The sequence below is a fragment of the Bombus impatiens genome, unplaced genomic scaffold (genome assembly GCF_000188095.3).
Source record: "Bombus impatiens unplaced genomic scaffold, BIMP_2.2 scf_0051, whole genome shotgun sequence".
Classification (NCBI taxonomy): Eukaryota; Metazoa; Arthropoda; class Insecta; order Hymenoptera; family Apidae; genus Bombus; species Bombus impatiens.
The window spans coordinates 603,153-625,704 of record NT_176470.1 but is presented as its reverse complement, the minus strand read 5'-3'; the positions used below and the strand labels follow the sequence as shown (position 1 = coordinate 625,704).

General features: G+C 35.1%; 3 protein-coding genes across 3 annotated transcripts; 1 reads left to right on the top strand and 2 right to left on the bottom strand.

Annotated features, from left to right (window-relative positions):
• Window positions 1-818: 818 nt before the first annotated feature.
• LOC100742006 (protein takeout) lies at window positions 819-8,656 on the bottom strand. The gene is made up of 4 exons (XM_003485354.4): window positions 8,021-8,656; window positions 6,180-6,467; window positions 3,368-3,517; window positions 819-2,610 (listed from the first exon to the last, which is right to left on the bottom strand). Exons 1-4 carry the CDS (start codon window positions 8,184-8,186, stop codon window positions 2,459-2,461), a joined length of 756 nt encoding a protein of 251 aa, XP_003485402.1. The 5' UTR covers window positions 8,187-8,656; the 3' UTR covers window positions 819-2,458.
• Window positions 8,657-10,433: 1,777 nt separating this feature from the next.
• Window positions 10,434-16,482, bottom strand: LOC100744236. The gene is made up of 4 exons (XM_024371777.2): window positions 15,209-16,482; window positions 12,959-13,221; window positions 12,451-12,562; window positions 10,434-12,349 (listed from the first exon to the last, which is right to left on the bottom strand). Exons 1-4 carry the CDS (start codon window positions 15,279-15,281, stop codon window positions 12,057-12,059), a joined length of 741 nt encoding a protein of 246 aa, XP_024227545.1. The 5' UTR covers window positions 15,282-16,482; the 3' UTR covers window positions 10,434-12,056.
• Window positions 16,483-18,043: 1,561 nt separating this feature from the next.
• LOC100744118 (circadian clock-controlled protein) lies at window positions 18,044-22,100 on the top strand. The gene is made up of 5 exons (XM_003485371.4): window positions 18,044-18,509; window positions 19,532-19,665; window positions 20,750-20,922; window positions 21,159-21,367; window positions 21,655-22,100. Exons 1-5 carry the CDS (start codon window positions 18,431-18,433, stop codon window positions 21,804-21,806), a joined length of 747 nt encoding a protein of 248 aa, XP_003485419.2. The 5' UTR covers window positions 18,044-18,430; the 3' UTR covers window positions 21,807-22,100.
• Window positions 22,101-22,552: the final 452 nt, after the last annotated feature.

Genomic DNA, 22,552 nt, shown 5'->3' with positions numbered 1-22,552 from the left:
TCTGGACAAGATCGAAAAAATGATCTGAAGGTAACGAGTTGTTTCAGCGACAAACAATGTCATTTACGATTAAAAATTAACAAATATTATTTTTCACCTTTCTCCGTTCTTTGCAGACGTGATACGGTGCAAAAGTGATACGGTTTTTATTACAAGAAGAGAATATCTTCTATCCTTGTACAACGTACAAATATTATATTTCATATTATAAGAGAAGACATGGAAAGGAAAAACAGTGAAATTAAGTCATCTTCAAACGATCAACCGATCGCATTGTAAGTTTATTTTGTCATTTCGTGCGCATGATTCGATATTAATTAGATCATGTGACCAATCATATTGGTAATTTCATTAATTTTCCTCGTCTGCCATCCGAGGAACAATGACGGGCGTGCATAATCATCTTCACGAAAGGCTCCGGAACTTCGGAACGTCGCAAACGTCGAAATCATTAATTATTCTTCTCGTTTCTTCTATTTTGTATAGTTTCCACGAACTCTATTAAAAGTCACGACACTCGTTCATTGAAATTGATAAATTGCAAGATGACAAATAGACTCGCTTGTAACGAGACGTTTCATTGAAGAAATTATTAAATTTAGTGAAGCAAGCAGCGTAATAGTTGTCATTTATCTTTTACCGTGTGTTGCATTAAATTTCTATTCAAATATCATGAATTGTTAATACAATATAATTAGCTTAGTTAAATGGATTGTAAATATTACAAATGCGTGAAATATCATGTAAATGGAAATAGCACGAGTTAAATATCGACTATATACAATTTTAGAATTTAAAACGTTAACTTGGAAAACATTTTCCGATTCTATATTTAAGGCTATTAAATTTTGTATGTATAGTAGCTACGAAAAATAATTACGCGCACCTTTACTTCTCAATGATGCACTTTTCATCGGGTTTTACATTTCGTTTTCGTAATATTACATTTTTGCACTCGTATGAAAGTTTTACCAAATAATACGAAATTCCATATACCTGGACATAATTAATTAGTACGTAAATATCATAATAAACACAACGACACGCAAATACCTTTCGCAGACGCTGTGGATTCATCTGTTTGAGTTTGAAAAATGATGACTTTTCGCTTATTTCGTTAACAAACGTATGTGACAAAAGTGAACGGTGCTTTCTCGTATTAAATGTGTAAGTTTGCCGTAATGTTATAAACGATTATTTCTTCAAACTGCCTTCTTCTCTCTAATATTCTATTCGTCGACGTACTGAGAGGATTTTAAGATTGTATACGTTCTAAATACGAAACGTGTACACGTATAGTGAATAATTCATAAATCATAGGATTTTCCTTCGTGGAAATTCCTATTTTAATATGTAATTAGCGATTGCAATTTCGATTCATTTTACACGTGTTATTTGCAATCATACATACATATGTAACGACCATTGCATCATAATTCTTAAATACCAGAAAATAAACTGTTTTTAGCTTCGTATTAATAACGTCGTTCGATCTGTTTTTCAGTTTAAAATAGATTTGAAAGCTCATTATAGAATTCGGTAGAAACGAAATAGTTAAAACACATGGGAGAATATAAAACGAATGATAACACGAAACATGTATAACACGAAGCAAGGTATACAAAAATATATTGTGTGAAGCACACGTTATAAACTAAAAAATGAAAACGGAGAAAGCTGCGATCGTTACGAATACCAATTTACTGGCACGATAAGAATATTAAACGATAATTCAGCTTCCGTCATTCTCATTCTTCAGTTAGTCATAAATAATCGTAACAATGCAATCGATGAACACGCGAATACGTAACATAACGTGATTAGTCCAATTCGATGGCATTTAAATTGTTATTGCAAATCATCCATTCCTTAGAACTATCATACATACACTTACATAATGTCTACAACATTTTACATTCGTATAAGTGACATAAATAATGCGAAAGTAAGCTTATCAGGTTGAAATGTCTTAAGTTCGAATTACTTCAAGATTCGAAATTATCGCAGCTCGACTAATTTAATCTTATGTTTAATAAAAAACTGTAAAAGTTAACTGTATAACTTTAATCTCAGCCACGGTACGTTTTACACCACAATACAGCTGCTTTATAATAATAAATGCAGGACACTATCTTATGAAAATTAGCAAAATTATTAGCAATAGACTGGCTTTCAACATTGTGATTCTCAGTCGTCGATTTTAACAAAATACAAATTTAAATACAAATTATATACAAATTAATAAATATTTATAAAACTCAATTTTGCTGCCCATTTCATCCGTTTCCTAGTGGACAAAAAAATCTTCTAAAAAAGAAAAGAACATAAAGATAACATTTTCGTCGTTGTATCTTTCGTATGCATAAACTTCTTATTTTTTAATCGATGCGTCGCAAGATATTTGGTGATCCTTTTTCCTTAAGTGACTATCGACAGATATGATGCAATTTTAATCGATTCAATCGATGATCCACGCATCGTACGGTACCTGAGCAAAGATCCTCTCAACGAAGCTTGTCATTACCTGAACTAATTTCCTCCTTAGATCAGGTTTCATCTCTTTTAACAATTCTTGGCTGTTGGTATTAATGAAGAGATTCAATGCTGCCACTGAAATAACATAGAGAAAGAAAAACTCTTATTAAACATGATTAAACAGGGTAATTAAGATTGTTTGAGATCGACTTTAACGCTCACATCCGATAGAACCAAGATTTTATGTAAGCTTATATGCATAATACCACGATTTTCATGAATGTTTACATGTACATACAGCATGTTATACATACAGCAATTTACTCGTTGATTTCCATCAAAAACTGATTGCTTAGATAGATATTCAGTTGATTTGTAGAAGAAGAACACACCATTAGGAAGACTAAGATAAACTTAAAGTAAATTACTAATAATTATATCATTTGGTGGTGAAGAAGATTCTCCGCTTTTGCCGTTTACGTAACAGTCTCGCTTAGTAGTTAAACAAAGAAATAAAATAATGTTTTACTTCTAACGTTTTTCTTATTTTAAATATCCTAATTCTATCAAGTAAGACGACTCTGTTGTTGGAAGAGTTCGCTTTTAGAATGAATTTTTGAGAAAATCAAGAATCTTTTAAATATACATAGATATGTACGCTTAATACGCGTATGTCGTTCTTCTAGCAAACTGACTGTAAAGATCTCTATCGATATATTCGTCACCCTTTTTACAAAATTGCCAACGCTATAATCCATTCGATCAAAGGTCGATCAAATTTGAAACGTAGTTTTTACCGAATTAAATTACATTTTGAACAGTTAAAACTTAGTTAAGATTAGTGCATACATTTGCGTGATTTAATCCATTAATTCTGTAGGAAAAAACTTACGAATAATGGCGTTGCTGTCACGAACATTTTCGACGCCCATCTTAATATTCTGCACGCTAAAGTCCATTTTAAGTTGCTGCAACCTTAAATAATTGCGACCTTGAGCAGCGAATGGTTTCGCCCGGATGAATACTTTTGCCTTTACACCTTCTGTAATCATAAAAAGATTTGCTTTTAAATCTAAGTAGATCTTTTTTTTATGTACTTGACAGGTAGAATTCTAAACAATTTTTTTTCCATTAATCACAGAATTTATACGCTTATAAATCCTGCAAAAATTATACTATTTCCCTACCAATAGCAAAAATTTATGTTTGAAGATCTGCACATTGGCCAAGAGGTTTGCGCTCTGCGTTGCAAACAGCAAAGTGCAATTATACCAAACTGGTTGCATTCTACAAGGCGAATTAATTAGAGGTCAACGTTACCATTCGCGCGAAGATAAGCTCAGTGTCTCTCACGATGCACACATTGTCCATATCTTTTTACGTTTCTTTAGATAAACATTTTGTGTCGCATTAAAAGAAAAGAACTTATATTTTTCACACTTTTTCAACAATTTATTACCATATTTTCATTGAAAACTATCTCTCAATACTTTGAAATGAACGAATGTATGATAAATTAAAAATGTATACACAGGGTGGTTGGTAATTGGTGGTACAAGCGGAGAGGGGGTGATTCTACGCGAAAAAAGAAGTCGAAAATATAGAATAAAAATTTTAAAAATTAAAAAAATAACGTCAATCGGGACAACGATCTACAGTGAGATCCGTTATAACGAGACGCGATAAAGTGCACGCGTACCGACCGAAAATTCAAAGTCGATTTTCTCGAAAACAAAGCCTCGAACGAAAAATTTTTATTGTATATTTTCGACTTCTTTTTTCGCGTAGAATCGCCCCCTTTCCGCTTGTACCACCAGTTACCAACCACCCTGTATATGTATACAATTCTGAATAATTTTGTTGTATAAATAAATAAATCGACTATAGGATTATTGTATCATTCATATTTGTATCTTACGTATGCCGAATTTTTGAAAGAATTTTTAAATTCTTATGTGAATTAATTTTTCCGAGTAAAAGAATACCAGCCTTTTGTTTTCTCTTCTAAAAACGGGTGTTGTATTACGCAAATGAAGAATCTTTAACATCAGTGTTTATGTACTTTTCCAATTCATTACAGATACTTCATTGCTACTCAATCTTCCGGTACTGGAAGATAATTTTTAGTAAAAGAAAATTTTTTCTAAAAATTTTTTCTGTTTATATGGAACAATGTTATCGTTAAAATTATCGTTTCTATAATTAAATAGACATTGTTGCGAATTCGGCACAGTATTGCCTGCGGTACGGAACATAAAAATCAGCTGAAAACAAATTTCCATTACGTCGATGGTGAAAGTTGAGGACGCTAGTGACTTTTACCTTTTCACTTAGCCCACGATGTTCCACCATCGCTGTTTATTTATCTCTTCAATTATAATTGCTCACCGTCACAACCCGCTTCTACTCGCAGCCATCTAATTGATACTTTATCTCATGAGTAACCCATTTGAACTCGAAGCATTTCACTCGAAGTATCTATTCTACGGTTCATCGTAGTATTCTACGGCTCTTGCAATTGTAACGTTCGATAGTTTACCAATGTTGGTACGATAGGCAAATTTAACATTTCGATAATTAGATTAACGTTATTTAACCCAGCAATCGAAATTCAATCTTACGTAGAATACAGGAAAATTTACCATCTATACGGTTGCAAATTTCTGATATTGCAATTCTTAACGATAATTCGACTATCGGCAAAGCAAAAGTGTTGGCAATCTTTACGATTCGTCTTAACTACACCGATCAGGGCCGGCGCAAGGCAGGTTCAACGCGTTTGCCGGAACCCGGCCCCGCGTTTTGAGAGGCAGCGCAATTAAAAAACACCGATTTTGATTAACTTTTTACAGGATGACGATACCATTAACAGATGCAAGACATTTTTTTAGTAGCGACGATTCAGTTTAAAGGAGTGACAAAAATCATGACGGTTTAGTGTAACTCCATAAAGTCCTCGTATCCTGGATTCTACTTTAGATAAAAAGATCCAGGCATTTTCAGAGAAATGTACTATTTTGGGGAAATTAAACTACATCAATGGTTTTTTGCAAAAGTCATACACGATTACAAATTGTCTACTTTCGTTGAAGTTTTTGTCCCTTGAAAGCGAATTAAGCATGCGAGAAAATATTATTCGGATTTGTTTAAAAAAATGCTTATAACAAATATATAATACGTAACAGCATTCGTAAATAAATAATTGCTCGTTGTAAAATTTAAGCGTAGGATTTGAATGTGTATTCAGGCCCCGCAAACGGGCACGCCGTCCCTGACACTGATATTTGCTATATCAATATACAGGGTGGTTGGTAACTGGTGGTACAAACGAAAAGGGGGTGATTCTACGTGAAAAAAGAGGTCGAAAATATAGAATAAAAAATTTTGTTTAATTCCTTTTTTTTTTTATTTTTCCATCGAGACAACGATCTACAGTGAGATCCGTTATAACGAGACGCGATAAAGTGCACGCGTACCGACTGAAAATTCAAAGTCGATTTTCTCGGAAACAAAGCCTCGAACGAAAAATTTTTATTCTACATTTTCGACTTATTTTTTCGCGTAGAATCACCCCCTTTCCGATTGTACCCCCAGTTACCAACCATTCTGTACACTTTATTACCACGTTAATAATCAGTAAATATCACAGATTACCATTACATTCTCCATTGATAATTACATTAAAAATAACTATCGTTCCTTACCATATTCACCCCAATAGTCACCAGCACCGCTGGCTTTCACCAACAGCAAGGTACCGCTAGACCTGTACTTGGCAGCAGCTCTGATTTTCGGAATGCTGAGGGCTAATTGCAGCTGCACCTCGTCTTCCGATAATCTGGCCCTCAAACCAGTCACTCGTAACGTAGAAACTCCTCTTGCTGTAATGTTCTTAAACTGAGCCCTGTAGCCATCCGGTCCCCCACCAAGTGCGATATGGAGTTCGTCAAGGATAATGGGTTCCACCTCTGGATAGCCCAATTGCGGTAAACCTGAGGTTCGATAATCGCTAAATTAACACGTTCGATCTGTATCAGGCAGTTTGAAGTTAATTTCGTATTTTCTTTGGTTATCGTCGAAATTAGGAAATTTAAATATCGTTTAAATATCGAACGATGCGAAAGAAAATTTTGGAATGGTTGAAAATACTCGAGAAAACTGATGTGTTTCGATTTATATTTAGAGAGATCTTTTTTCCATTTCACGTGTTGCAGATGTGAACGAACGTCAATTTTGTGCTTATAATTAAAAGGAACGGCGAAAGGAGGAAAAAGATTAATCGATCGATTACAGCTCTGTCTACGTTCGTTTATTGTTATATCATTTATCAAGAATAGCGAGAAAAAAATTCTTATAAATGTCAGATAAAGATGAACGCTTCGATGTTAAAAATTGCTGCGATGTTTTATTCAATGTTCTCGAGTAAACCGAGCCTATTCCATCGTACGCGTAGTTCTAGTGGAATGTAGGACACTGGGTGACCATTCGAATACACCGTTATAACCTGCTTCTTTGGCGCTCGATGTTTCTTTTTTTCACTCGTTCTCAACGATACCACGTGCTCCCGCAATCTGTAATTCCCGACTTTCGACTTCCGTATTTTTCACCGCATGACACGCGAATCCTACTTTTAGAAAATGGGTCTACGGATCTCGGGCAAGTGTGTAATGCAACTTGGTCACTGCGATCTATCAGGTGTCTTGCGGCGAATGATCGAGAGAAAAGTCACAGATTCGAGATACGAACGAAATTTAGAGTCGAACGAAACGATCGAAATAAAATTTTATCGGAGAACGTGTTTTTTCATATTTTCAGAAAAGAGTTTGTTAAGGGTAGGAGAGAACAATTGTTTATTTGCAAATATATTTATAAATATCGGAGAAATTATTTTGATACATTTGGAAAAAGTAAGATACCTTTACGTAAGCGATCATTGTACCTTTTAAAGTCTTATACGTATTAAGCAAGAACTCAACGTATACGAGATTAGTGTATGTTTAAGTAACGATAAATAAATCGGAATAAATCGAAATAAATCGTAAAACGTGTAGACGATTATCGACTTATCAAATAACAGGTAAAATGTCTGAAGATAATTAAACTAAACATTTGTTTAACGATTAAACTTTACAGTTTAGTTCTAGAGTTACGTTAATTCCGCAATTACGTAATTATGCGTAGTAGAATATCGATATTCCCATGAGAATTTCTACAAGATAGGTACCGTTAGAAGAGGATTTTGATCCCGGCACTCTTCCCGAGGTAGTCTCTGTAGCAACACTAAAAAGTGTAAAACACGCGTTCAACACTTTTTCAAAATCCTGCTTTCGCTAAAAATTTATAATCCGAAGGATATTCGACAAGTATAATTTTCCTATCTATTTTAAGATTTCTGCTAACAAACGTTTAATCGATATATTCCGTTAAAAACCTAAATACACGCGGATGATAAATATTAACAATATTAAAAATCAGACGTTAATCTAGGTTAAATTAATTATTCCACTAAACTTGGCCAAATAGTTTAACGCAAATAATTTCTTACCATGCCGGAAGTGTTCGGTGAGAGCATTGGCTGACCTAGCGAGGCAACTCTCGATATTGTAGTCCCTGCTGGAGCAAGGTTCTAAAAATTCTAATCCTCTGTATCTACCGATGGCCTGTACGCCGATCAGCAACGAACACGCGCACACCAACAAGATGCTCTTCATCGTTGTCTTCGGTTTCAGATCGTTGGCTCCTGTATGTCGACGTTCCCCGAACCTTCTCCGTGTCGATCGAATTTCTCCGCGTGGAATGACCGACGGTCAGGGATGCGCCAAGCCTTATAGCACCTTGACATTGCCCCCGCTTTGCCTTCGACGCTTGTACACGAAGAACAAAACAGAATCCAACGATGGATCGAGCACCTCCCTTTTGAAGGACTTTCTTCGATGTCGAAATTAAGCACTGACGAGTTGTTTGTGAATTAAGTTCCGAAAACATTGCGTTACACGGGTTTCGTAGAGGTATAGTTATAGATAAGCAAATCGATTAACTCGACGAAACGAAAGCTAAAGAAAATCGACGAAACAAAAGGTAAAGAAAATCGACGAAATTATATTAGGACAAGCATGGGTCAAGTGCTTTAGCATTGCATATGGTAACATGTTACTTTCTATTAGTATGTAACAGAATATTCTTGTATTTAACGCGGTGTTCGTTTATTTTACTATATTGATATTTGTATACCGATATTGATACCGATACAATAATGTATTTTTCAATGCGCGTAAAACAACGAACAGACTTAACGCAATGGTACAGAGGTTTTTGAAAGAGTTCAGAAATGACACAGTCGAAAGTCAACGTCGGTAAAACAGCGCCGCTGGTAAACGATAGCACCGCTGGTGACTTCAACGCGCGTATAAAGAAGCAACCGTTAGGCTTCGACGATTAGATCGCGGACTAGAATTTTTAAACCTACAATTTTCTTAATTTGTACAATGCTTTTTCTAAACTATTTACGGTTATTTAGAAATTAATTGTAATACGAAAAATTATCCGTTACAGAAATGAAATTAGCATAGATATAGCGTTTTCTTCTGCAAAGCAAAGTATCCATTGCATGCATTACAATATTAAGCGTATATTATAAATTAGTATCGTATTAATATATTTATTTTGTTCGAATTTATTTTGATGTTATTTAAAAAGAAAAATTGTAATTGCAAACGATCCTTATTTTACAAAATTATTATAGCCGCGAATGTCGTATATCGATACATGGAAAATAAAAGCTGGTAAAAAGATTTCGTCTTCTTCAGGATTAATTTCGTTCAGGATCGTTACGTTGTATAGAGGTCGATGTTTACAGCGTTTCTCGTGATGGCGTTAGAAAGCGCAAGCTGGTCTCCGAAGAAACAATTCTCATAAATTCGTACTTTCCTCCTTCTTTCTTCTCTGAAAGCATTGCATCGACGCGATCGATACAGAGCACGATACGTGTTAATTATTTTAGTGGCTAACTTTCTCACAGTTTTCATAGTCGCGACTTTCTTCTACGCGTGGAAAACGATAGAGACGAACTGATATACGAAAAGTGGCGCTAATCACCGACATTGTCGAGATTCTCACGAATTTCTAGTTACAACTAGGCATATGGCTTAACAAAGTAGATAACAAAGTATCTTGGAAACACGGTTTGTCGATGAACTAATCTTCCCTTGAGAAGCTTGCTGATCTTCGAAGTAAATGGCAATTTTCTACAGAAAGAAATTAATTTACAGAAATTAATTCTCTGGAAGATTGTTATCGTTTCGAGAACTATGATAGTAAAGTTTCTGATCCTCTGCGAAGGAATAATTCGTTTTAAAAATAGCTTCAACTTCAAAAATATAACATAACTTTATTACAATACAATATAACCAACAATATTTATTTAACATACGTTAAAACACCGAACACATTTATATATTACTAATATATACGGAACACATTTATTATAACGAACGATAAAAGTTTGATCAAGGTACGATGAAAGTAAGCGGATGTGAATGGTAGACGTCAGAGAAGTTGGCGCGTTTAGCGAAGAATGTTAAGCACCGTTAATAAGCACCGTAACTCGTGCTCGCGATAGGAATCGATCATGATCGAGCGTTATTAACCGTAATGCTTTCGTACGGTGTTACATTATACGCAAACGCACGAATCTAAAATATTTGAAATCTTAAGATTAACGATTCGTAATAAAATCGTATTAGAAACAACGATATCTTTTAGAAGCGATACTTTAGCAGCGATATTTTTCCGAAGTTTAATCGCGTTTCCCTGACTATCGTACCTTCTACCCCTATAAGAATCGAAAATTTGAGAGTAGAGTAAAATTACTCGTAATTAATTCTACAAGTAGATAACCAGTGAGATTTCTATGGCTGGAAATAAGAGGAGAACGAAGAATAACAAAATTACATCGAATGTTTCGTTTTTTAAAAAGTCAAGTTTTTCCAATTCCAAACATATCGTCGAATTAAAGAACGATTCAACTTTAATCCACGAAGATCGTTCGATAGAAACCGTACAAGATGGTCCATTTATTTTTCGTTACAAAAAGAGACAACGACGTTTCGCAGGGGCATTTTCAAAGTCGGTACCTCTGTTACCTAATGTCTTCCTTTTAACGCAAATTATCGACAGTGTCCGATGAGAGTCGACGCACCATGAGAATGCGAGGTCAGAGACCGTCAGCCTCTCAAGGCGAACAGCTATCCTGACAGAGGAAGAAAGTCTCGTGTTCGCTTCGTTACGTTCGTTAGTACGAACGGAAGAAGAGAAGATTCGCGATTTCCGAGAAGCTCTTGAATAATCCTTGAATCGTAATTTGCTATCGTAAAAAGCCAATTGTGTGGTCTTACTCAATGGACATGTCGATAGATACGATCGAAGAATAGAAGTTACGAGTAGAATAGATGTATCGACCGATGGGATTTTTCATTCGATGAATAGCCAATAAAGAGATGAAAATTCAGTTTCTCGTTCGTATGAAACTAACAGGTCTGAATATTTGCGTTAGACCGCGAAGAAAATAGAAACACTTGAAAAAGAGGAATAACTAGAATTAATTGCATTATCTGTTGCAAAATTGTCTGACAAAAGATCAGGAGGTGGAGTAACTAAAAATACGTAAGAGACAACCAGGAAATAACTATAAATTTGTGTTTGCTTTTAAAAATTCAATCAGCCCTTTCTACTTCTCTTAAAATCGCTATTTTCTACGTATCAAACGTTTACGGAAACCTATAATTTCCGTATCCTGGTTTTTTATCGGAACGTATAAGTATGTCATTCGTGATTCATTTTGTATGAAGACTTTCTTCAAGAAAATGAAAAAATCCACGTTTAGTTTAGAGAATTTGCAGTCTTCTAATTAGAATCTCGCTTTTTACATAATAAACACATCTCTTCTTATCGATCTCACTTGTATAAGTAATCGATATTCTCCGAATTAAAAAGAATCTAGCTGATTTGTAATTATCTTTCTTTTGCCTCACACATGAGATTCGTATCCTTCTTTTTCACTTATGTTTTATCATTTTCCCCCTTTCCTACTTCTTACAAAACGTGTATAAAATAAAATCAAACGATAAAGAAATATTTCTGGCAAATACCAAAGTGTCGACCAAAAATACAAAATATCCAAAAATACGAAGTACCAAGTGATGCCCAAAAGTATTCACCAGCTTCTTCGATAAAATTATATCGAAATCTGTAAACACGTATGATTCTTTATGAAAGTCTCGTGTAAAATATAATTTTTTCGATCTAAAGTTCAAATGCGTCATAAATCGCGAAGTAGTTTTAAAATAAAACTAGATAACGTAAACTGCATAATGAACTATTTTTACCAACACATAGAACAGTATAGAGCACATATAGAACAGAAAGAAAATAATTTGGAAGCTACTTAGATAAATTTCTATTCTTCGTATTAAACGAGCCAAAATTAAAAAGTTACAACTTCGATATCACAATCGTCTTTATCTCTCGAAAATTACATTTTACAAAAGAATTAAACAAAGAATCGTGACACAACCCTCGCAGAGTTATCTCGTAGGTCTCGGTTTGATGATTTTGTCGAAAGGAAAATTACGAAAAGAGCCGTCAAAAATCTCCGTGTACCCTTTCGAAACGAGTTCGTTGATTATACGTCTAGTAAGCACGAATCCTGGCTGCCACGAGCCATTTATTATTTTATCGAGAATATTCTCGAGTACTTTATGACCGGATAGCAAATTTGTGATATGAAGCTTCAAATCCCCGATCTGTTGTACATCCACATCGACTCGAATCTTTTGTCCTGGTTTTCTGGTAACGACGGTCGTTTGAAAGTAATCATCTAAGAACAAGACAGACGAGATAATTTTATATTTTTCGTGCATGTTAAATTACTCTGAAATCGTTCGCAGATAAAAAGGTAATATCGAAACTCTGTCTTACAAAGATCCAACGTGAATTTTCCCTTATTGTTTATACTGGAGCCTAGTGCTGTCCCTTTAAACTCATACCAACCTGACAGGAATTTTGCTGGGAAACTCTGAGTGTACACTATCTAAAAATTAATATCATTTTTTAATTAATAGTCACTAGTAACTAGTATCGCAGTAAATCTTCGTCTTTCTCTTTGCGATTGTTACGTTAGTATCTATCGTTTGTATTACGAAAGAGATAGACAGTTTCGACACTGTAAGAGAGGTAATCGCGTTGAGACGCACTTTGAACCGATTTGCAGAAACTTTGAAATTTCGATACAACGATTTACAGACGGCCAGTGTGTATTTTTATTAATTTGCAGCTGTAGCAGCGCTGATAGATTGCCTTCGAGTCTTTAAAGACCATTGCAATAAGAAAGATAAAGATCTTATGTTGGAAACATTTCGAAAAAGGAAAAGTTGGAACTACTATGCTTTCTACTACTTGGCTTTAGTGCTTAGACATCTTTGCTTACCTTGTAATTCGGTATGTCACTGACGAATTTCGTCACTTTACTGTTAGTCCATCCACTCTCGGTAACGTTCCTTAGCGTTAAGGTAAAGCCTAATTTGGCATTTCCGCGTGACGCTGATACTTCTTTGGCGAAAAGTGGATCAAAGGTGACTACATTGTATTGGGGAAGGCCAGTTTTGAAGTAAGGTCGAACCGCGTTTAACGCTTCTCGTATGCATCCATCGAATCCTGGCACATTTGGATGACAATTCTTGAAATAGTCCTCTGAAAAAAGAAAGTACTGTTAGAGCGCTGTAATTGAAGAAATCCATTAAAACTTGCACAACTGAAATAAACCTCGCGTAGGATTTCGAATTCTTAATAGAAAAAAAAAAAGAAAAAAAATATGAAGCTCGATACGGCGTTTTAGATTACCTGAACTAAAAAGGAGAAGATAAACTGGAAACATGAAAACCATAGGATTATGTTACCATTTTAAGTATACAGTAATCTAGTTCGTAATAGTTTCAACGTGTTTGAACGTGTTTGATGCAACATGCAATTATGAAAATTAGAAGAAAAAAAAGCAGATATAAAGTGTTATCGTGGTATCAATATCGTGCAATATTCTAATTATTATTTCAATAAAAAACAGTAACAAGATAGGGGTAGGGGGCATTACTTATAAGGGGGGGGGGGTGAGAGAATACGAAATTACCATTTAGAAACATGTTAGTAACAGATGTAAATAATTATTATTCTAATCGTAAAATAGGTATTAATCGGCTGTACTCTCCGATACTTTTCTATTTCTTCTGAAAAATAGCAATTCTCTTCTAAACAACGTGAAAATAGAACGAAACACTCCGTAGGCTTTATTATTCTTCGAATACCACAAGGAAATTATAATATATATCAAATGCTGTTTTCCTCTTTCGCAACAGACCGTCCGTTCACCCCAATTTCCTTACAATTGTTCCGAATCATTTGAGAAAATTTCACTCGCATCGCTTACGCTTCATTGCATTCCTTAGGGCCCTATCAATATACAGGGTGGTTGGTAACTGGTGGTACAAGCGGAAAGGGGGTGATTCTACGCGAAAAAAGAAGTCGAAAATATAGAATAACAATTTTTCGTTCGAGGCTTTGTTTTCGAGAAAATCGACTTTGAATTTTCGTTCGGTACGCATGCGATACGTTATAACGGATCTCACTGTAGATCGTTGTCTCGATAGAAAAATTAGAAAAAGAAATTAAGAAAAAATGTTATTATACTTATCTATAATAAGTATTAACTTATTAACTAAAAATTACTGAAAATTCTCAACGCGAGAATTGATTGTAATTTTAATAAATAAAAAAAAAAAAAATGTTTACCAACCACTCTGTATATTGTCACTATTTCGAGATTGTCGGCTAAAAGGATCAATATGTATTGTCAATATTTATTGATAAACCACATTTTCATCGAGAACCTTGAAATATCGAGGATATTATCGATCGCCTGAGGACGCCTTAGTTTTCGTCCATAAAACTCGCACCGTTATTAGTTTAATCAATTACTCATTGTTTAATCGCAATAAACTTTCTTATCGATTCGCTAAATACATTAATATTTTGTTCTTATTATCTTTACTTTATAATCTTGTTATTACTTTAATGGAAGCATTGATGATAATAATAGGTTGGCCCATGGTGAAAGTCGTGTTATTCAATATCGTGGTAATATTTTAACGAGGCATTTTTCGAAACCTTCTCTCGCGTAACTCGTCAAGATGTTACGTGAAAACCCGTAAAGAGAAACAACGAACATCGCGAGCAAATAACAATGAAGAATTGCGAAAACTGCATTGACGATTTTACACTTTACCTGTACGATCTTAGCCAACGTAATTTTACTCGCACTGGCAGAAACATGAATATCATTTCCTTTTCTTTTCTCTACTCATAAGAGAAAAACCAGCAAAATACTACTCAGCCAAATAAACAACAATATTCCGTATATAAAGAACCATCGTGCAAGAAACGAAACTCTAGTAATCCCAAAAGGAAGACGATAAGCTACCGAAAAAAATTAAAGCTACTGCTACTATCGAACCGATCTGCAATTAATTCTTCCAATTATTCCTAGCAATACGATCGATTCTAATCACCAATCGATCCTTCGGTCCATCGAATCCGCGTATCATACCAATACCAATAACAGCACTGTTTCGAGAAAACGAAAATGTCTGGATGGAAGAAATTCAACTTTGAAATGCCATTCGCTTACCAAAGTCTGCACTTATCGATGATGCACAAAACAAGGAGATGAATATGACGAAAATCTGGATCGGCGATGACATCTCGACGATCGATAACGTGTTGCTGGTGCAACGCGTTCGCGACCAAACGCACGAAAAATGTAATTCCGAGCAACGCGAACGATGCTTACGCTTTCACTCTCGACCATACATCTGAGAGAAAGGTTAACTGTATTGGGTTTTTGTACTAAGATTTTCGGTCGATCCTACACAATCCAGCGTCGAGAACTGGCACAGTTCGCATTTATCAACGACACCAAGTAATAAAAAATTGAACGATCTTCCACGGTGGAATATTTTACACTGTACTTTCTGCTGCTCTATTTTCTCGCGATCTAGCGAACGTGTATTTTTTTGTTCGTGGATGGTGACATGACTGGTACAATCACAATTTTCTGAAGGATTTTCAACATCCTTGAACGATGGCGTAAATGGAGAGAATTAGATCTAGCGACGAAGAAGGAGTTGTTTTGTAAACAGGCTGCTAGCTAACGTAAGACATCTTTGATATCTAAGACTAAAATTGTCTTCTTATTAAACTTCTAGTGGCGAAGTCGTCGATTTATACGACGTTTCACGAACTATGCTTCATTTTGAAAGAAGTTCGATTTGAAAGTGAAAAGAACGTATACATAGATAGATATATATAGGGACACTTGATCGAAACAAGATTCAATGGAGCTCGTGGTAAATGTTAAGTGCTGTTAACGTGTGACACGCAAGAGTAACAATTTGTGGCAAAACATCTGCGTGAAATGAAAATTTTCTAAATAAAGTTTGAACGTTTCTGGACTCCTCGTTAAGTATTGTAAAAATGTTCTCCACGATTTCAAATCTGTTTTGCATTCATAATAAAACGTTACTAACACGACTGCAGGGAAACTAGTCACTTTCCTTTATCGATAGATGTTAATAACGCGCGAACGATCATTACGTTATTTTCAATTTTCGTTAAGAAAATATTTTATTTAAGGTAACGTTATAAAATGTAAAATATAACGTTAAATATCGTTACTCCTACAAACGATAATCGATATTACCGAAGTAACCGGTATTAGCATTGTGAAATATTCGGTATGTATAAATAGAAAGCGAGAGATTAGAACGAATAAGTATTAATGAGAGATTAGAACGAAGAAATAGGTGCGAGAAACGGCGGATAAATGGTGAGAACGGAATCAAATAGAAAGAACGGATAGACGCGAATAATATCGAGTCTACTAACGCGTGAATGTACGGATGATGTAGAGATTGCAAACTAACTTGATTTTTAATTAATCGCGACTCCTTTTGTATCATACGTGAGAAAATACGTAAGCTCTTTAGTAAGCGAAAGTTCCTTACATAATGTATCCGCGTTATACGAGATGTAGCAACAAAATTTCGAAAATAATCGACTTAAAAGGATCCTATTTTCGAAATTAAATAAAGGTGAGACTATCGCCTTCGAAGTATAACTCTAAAGACCGAATATACGCACCGCAGCGTTAGGTATATTATTTGTAACATTTGTCGCAACTTACTTTGCGATATCCATTATAATTTTCAATTTTATTTGTATCAGTTTGATACAAATTCGGATTTCGTAAATTCAAAAAGAAAAAGAAAGTTTCTTTTATTAGACGTGATGGAACAGTCTCAAGAGCGAATACGAAGATACTGCAATGATATGGACGGTTTTGAACTTGAGAATTCTTTTACAGAAAATGAAATAGTTCTTTTTTATTTAAAGAAGTGTTTTCTTTAAAAAAAATCGCCTTTAATCGAATTATTTAATGTTAAACGATTTTGAATTTTCCTTGCACCTTCCTGAAGACCACCAGACATACAATCGAGTAAAACCTGACCACGAACGTTCACGGATAATTCGACGTCGTACGTGTGAAAAATTGTTCAAACTTTATAAGACAAAGTATATGACTTTGGACTTGCAATAAAAATAATTTGAATAACAATTTCTAGCTTTCGCTAAAACGTTACTTTTCGTTCGTTCAACATGTACACCTCTTCGCATTCATTGCACATCAAAACAGGAGCGAAATCGAAGGTAAATATACGTTCTTATATGAATCCATACCGAGCGTTCAGTCTACCGAGAATCTGATTACAAAATACAACAAGCATGATTACAAATTAATGCAAATTGTCTGCCAGCATTATCAGGAACGTCATATTATAGCAATCAATCTTTCATTCCGTTGTATCATCTTCTATATCAAATACCTGCATTGCATTTAGAAATCCGCGATTTCCATTAATAACTAATTGTAAAGTGAGTTCGTTATGTTAGCTTCTCTTTTCTTGTTACCTTAAGACAAAAGCTTATACAATGGTAAAATCATGCAAAGAAATAATTTTGATAATACGAGGATCGACCACGATCGATTTTAAATTTGAAAATTAAGTACTCGTCCGTAGAAAAGGCACGCGAGACAAAACTAAATTAAACTACTAAACTAACTAACTAAATTAAAGATAAAACAAAAGTAAATTGGCCGATAATCGAATGTTTCTGTTTTAACCTTAATATCAGCTACGTCCGAATCGATAATAAAAATCACGCCTAAAGAGTTTTGTTCTTCTCACATTTGTAAAATAAATAAAAATTTCGCGAAACTCTCCAAACAACAAACATCGTCAAACAATAATTTAATATTGAAAGAAATCCCAGAGTATCCTCCTACGTAAACGAGTTGAGACGAGGGAAAGCTTAAAAAAAGGGGAAAAAATCAATATCAAGCGCCATTGGTATAAAAATAGAGACGCGTGAACAGGACGCAGTTGGAGCATTTCGCGAAGCAACTTTCCAGTCCTGCTGAGAGCGCGGCAAGATTGGAAAAGATCGAAGAGTATCTGGGGTATATACTTTCGACTAGGTCTAACATGGCCTAGCCTAGAGACTCGTCTCTCTTCCCAGACGAAGAAGGCGCAGGTGCATGTTGCACAGCAGTGAAAGTATCCGAGTGCAGTTACGATCTGTCAATGCCCTCTTGCATAGTCGGTAGAAGTCTAGCGGTGCCGTTTGACCAGGACCCGGGATTTTCAGTTCGCTCGTCGAAAGTGTCGGTGTCTGTCAGCAGCTTCTATACCTGGTGAACCCTCTTTGTCGAACGACCGAGTCCACGAAAGCTCTTTAACGACGTTGAAAACCTTTTTCCTCTTTGAAACTCGCGTTGAAAGAAGCTGTCAGGATGAGCACAATGAACACCGCGACGTTGTGTTTTCTACTGGTCGTAACTGGTGTCACCACTCTCTCCATCGACTCGAATCGTGAGTAATTGAGGTTTTTCGACTGCTGGACCTCTTGCACGGCAATGGGTTTGCTTGCCGATTCAAGCGAGCTGAAGGTTTAGAGCCAAATTTGTAGAAAATCGAGTGAAAGTCCGATAAGGTAGACGCGATAAAGGTGCATCGGAGATTTCTTTCAATTACATTCTTGATCAATTTTGGTCAATTTTGCTAATCGTATCGGCGACGAATCGACGGCAGGTTGATCACTTTCAGGAACTTTAGTTTTTTTAATTTAGGATATCGACGAGGATGGAGCTGATTCTCTGTTCTTTCCTTAAGGTAGAAAACGAATAGGTCGATTTTTGTTTGGTTCTAGAATGCTGGAAGTAATGTATATGTTGCATAAATGCAGTTAAATTGTCGACGAGGATGGACCTTTTCCCTTGTTTTTCTTTTTTACGTAGAAATTCCTATTTTTTAATCTTTTTTTTCTTTTTACATAAAGGTAGATGCATACTGATGTTTTATTCATAATAGTGAAGTTAAATGTTACAGAAATGCGTGCATGATCGATAACTGTGACGACGGTGGCCTTACCGTTTTAGATAGGAATTTCTACTTTTCTAGCTACGAGTAGGTGGTTGTAGATTTTTGCCGAGGCTAGAGCGATAGAAGTAAACGTTACATAAATGCACTACGCGAAGTAAAGAGGTCACTCGTGCGAATATCCCTCAGAAATTTCATTTGAATTTCACAATGTGCGGTTGAAACTAACAAGTTGCCAGGCAACTATCTTTTCGTGTAAAAGTCACGGCGTTTCCGCTTGTTACCGTCTTTGATCGCGAATTGTTAATTTCCCTTTCATTCTCTGATTATAATTATCGATTCAACGAGTTTTTCTAATTTTTTCGTTTTAATCCTCTTTCTTTTTGCGTTCGTTCAATTGCCACAACTCGTTAAAACTTTTTATCAGCAATTTCAAGAAAACTATTTATTCGCGCATAAAATATTTCTTATAACTCGTCGATTTAATGGTTTAATGAATTTCTCTTTATTTACAGCTGAATACGTGAAACAGTGTTCGAGAAGCGATCCAAAGCTGAAAACATGTTTGATCGATGCGTTACACCATTTGAGACCGTATTTGAGTGTCGGAATACCGGAAATCGAGCTGCCTTCCGTCGAACCATTTCGCGTAAGTTCTCACCGCTTTCAATAGTCTCCTGATACATTAAAAGTTAATGTTTCCTGTTTCGTTAACAGAATCGCGCACAGTGATCCTTCGTTTGGTTCCAATAAGTATTTCAAATTTTATTAGCAACGTCACGTTCAGCCAAATTTCCATGCAAATGTGTCATTAGAATAGTCGTTTTTCGTTAAATTATACCACTTGTAATTTTGATCGCTGTTTGCAATTCAAGTAACAGGTTAAAATCGTGAATTTTGGAGTTTGAAAGAACCTACGAACGAAAAGTATAATACAATTGGGAAACTTTTTAATTAAAAATCTCTCGTATGCTTGGGATTATAATAGTATAGTAAAAAATAACGAATTTTCGATCTTTATACTAATATTATCGATGAATTAGGAAACATTGAAACCTAACGCAAGAGAACTATGCAGCACCGTCTAACGATTAATATTAGAAAATTTTGATATTTTGTTATCAATTGCGTATCGATTAATTCTCTCTGGACATTTTTCAAATCTTTTTTCCATACATTTCTAAACATCTCAACGTGATTGATTAAAGTGAGAAAATTTGCATGTCTGATATAAATATTAGGTTGCCCCAAAAGTTTCTAAGGAGGTAGTCCATGCACAACATTTTTTGTTTTTTGTTATTTTATTGAATTATGTTTGATCCATTTTATTCTATTACCACAAAAGGGATCGTACATATATCCATAAAATAATATAAAATAAAAAATATTGTACATCTATTATTTCGCTTATGAAACGAAAGAAACTATTGGGGCGACCTAATATTTACATCAGACATGCAAATTTTCTCATTTTAGTCAATTACGTTAAGATACTTAGAAATGTATGGAAAAAAGATGTTAAAAATGTCCAAGGACAATTGATCTACAGACTTTTCATGCCAATCTAATACAACTGGAATCAGAGATCAAAGGGATATAAATTCTCATGGTCATGGCTTTCGACTTACAGCAATGAAAATTAAAATATGACAGGGAATTTAGTAAATTTTAATATTCACCCGTTTACTACTGGTTATCCCACGTATCTGCTACGACTCCGCGTATTCTGACAGATGGACGAGCTGACTCTCTCCCTGACAGGTGGTACAAACGGTTACAAGGTTCAACTGCGTGAACTGTTCGTAAAGGGAGCGAGCAACTATACCGTGGAAGACATCAAACTCGGCTCACCCTTCGAAGCCATTGTACGAATGCCAGCCCTCATTTTGGACGCGCATTATTCCAGGTTCACGATCTGCAAACGCTTCTGCTCTATTTAGATTCTGCTCTCTAACCGTTTACTTTATTAACTTCTTCTTACGTTCATACATAAAACATGGTATGGCAATTGTACGTAAGAAAAGACGAAATGGAATATTAACAATTTACATTAAAATGTTCAACGAAATAGAAGAATAAAAGAATTTCTTTTAACTTTCAACTTTCAGCGATATTGTCATTTATTTTGGTTTAATATGTCAGTTCAGGAGTGTTAATTATCTTACCAGCCAGTGGCAATGGAACGTTCCACGCTCGGTTTGACGATGTCAGAGCTCTGGTCAAAGGCACCGTTTCGACGAAAGAAAGGGATGGAAAAACGTACCTTAACGTGGATAACCTTGACGTTGTTCTGGAAGTGAAGAATGTGAATATGAGGGTCCGAAAGATTTTTAATAACAATCGAATCCTTAGTAAGTGTCTCGTTGAAAATAGAATGGTTTTATAAATATAGATATTTATATTTTTGTTCCTCTTATATCGTTAGCTCTTAGTCTTCCATACTCCTTAATCATATCCATTTCCCTGAGTTTCTTAAGTAACTTGAATTAAATTTTGATACAACGATTTCTAAGAACATCTCCTAGACGGATAACAATTGTAAAACTTTACCTAGAACACTACTAGCAGAATGCTACGTCATGTCGCTAACAACCGATGACTAAAAGTATAATTTGTACAAATTTGACTATGATTACAGCCGAGGCAACCAACCTGTTCCTCCGCGAAAACGGACAGGAAGTTTTAAAAGTGATGGAGCCGCAGTTGAAAAGGAAACTGTCCGTACTCTTCGCTGGAATCGTTAATCAATTGTTACGTCACGTGCCAGTCGAAGTTTTCCTACTGCCTTGAATTTCGCATTTTTTCTCGGAAAAAGGAAAGATACGATTAAGAAACAAAAAAAAAAAATCTAAGAAAACGACAAATAGTCCAGATTAGTGCGTTTCACCGAGGGTTACGATACAGTAACGAGTAACTTAATAATAACTTCGGGTTAATAACTTCGAGTAGAACAAGATAAACAAGGAACAGTATTGTTACGACGTTTAGTGTAATTCGTTTCAGTGCAACTGATAGTATAAGGTTGAATTTATTGTAGAGAAGGCAACAAAATATATGTATATTGTATATATTTATAAAAGCGTAGGTTTGTTTTTTTATCAACTATTTACCCTTGACCCGATAATATTGTACGCAATGATCACTCATGCAATAAAAGTGACAGGAGGAGAATCGTTTTGCAAAGTACAATCGTTTTGTATTACAAGATTTCTATGCTTACAACATTGTGAATACGTTTCTCTATAATTTACATGTACTTTGCATTTTAAAAATACGTAGACGGATGTTTACAAGAATCTGTGCAAATATTTTGACTCGAACGTACCTATGCTCTTCGCTTTTTTTTCTAATTAATTTTGTGATTACGGTATCTTGCACCTGTATTTGAATTTTGATCGCTTAATCCAGCGATGAGTGATTAAATAGTTCATTATACGAGAGATGTCGAAAAAAAACAAAAGTATTAACGGTTTGTCATGCTCGACAAATTGAATAAATAAAAATTGTTTAACATAGGTCTGTGAAGTATTGTAACA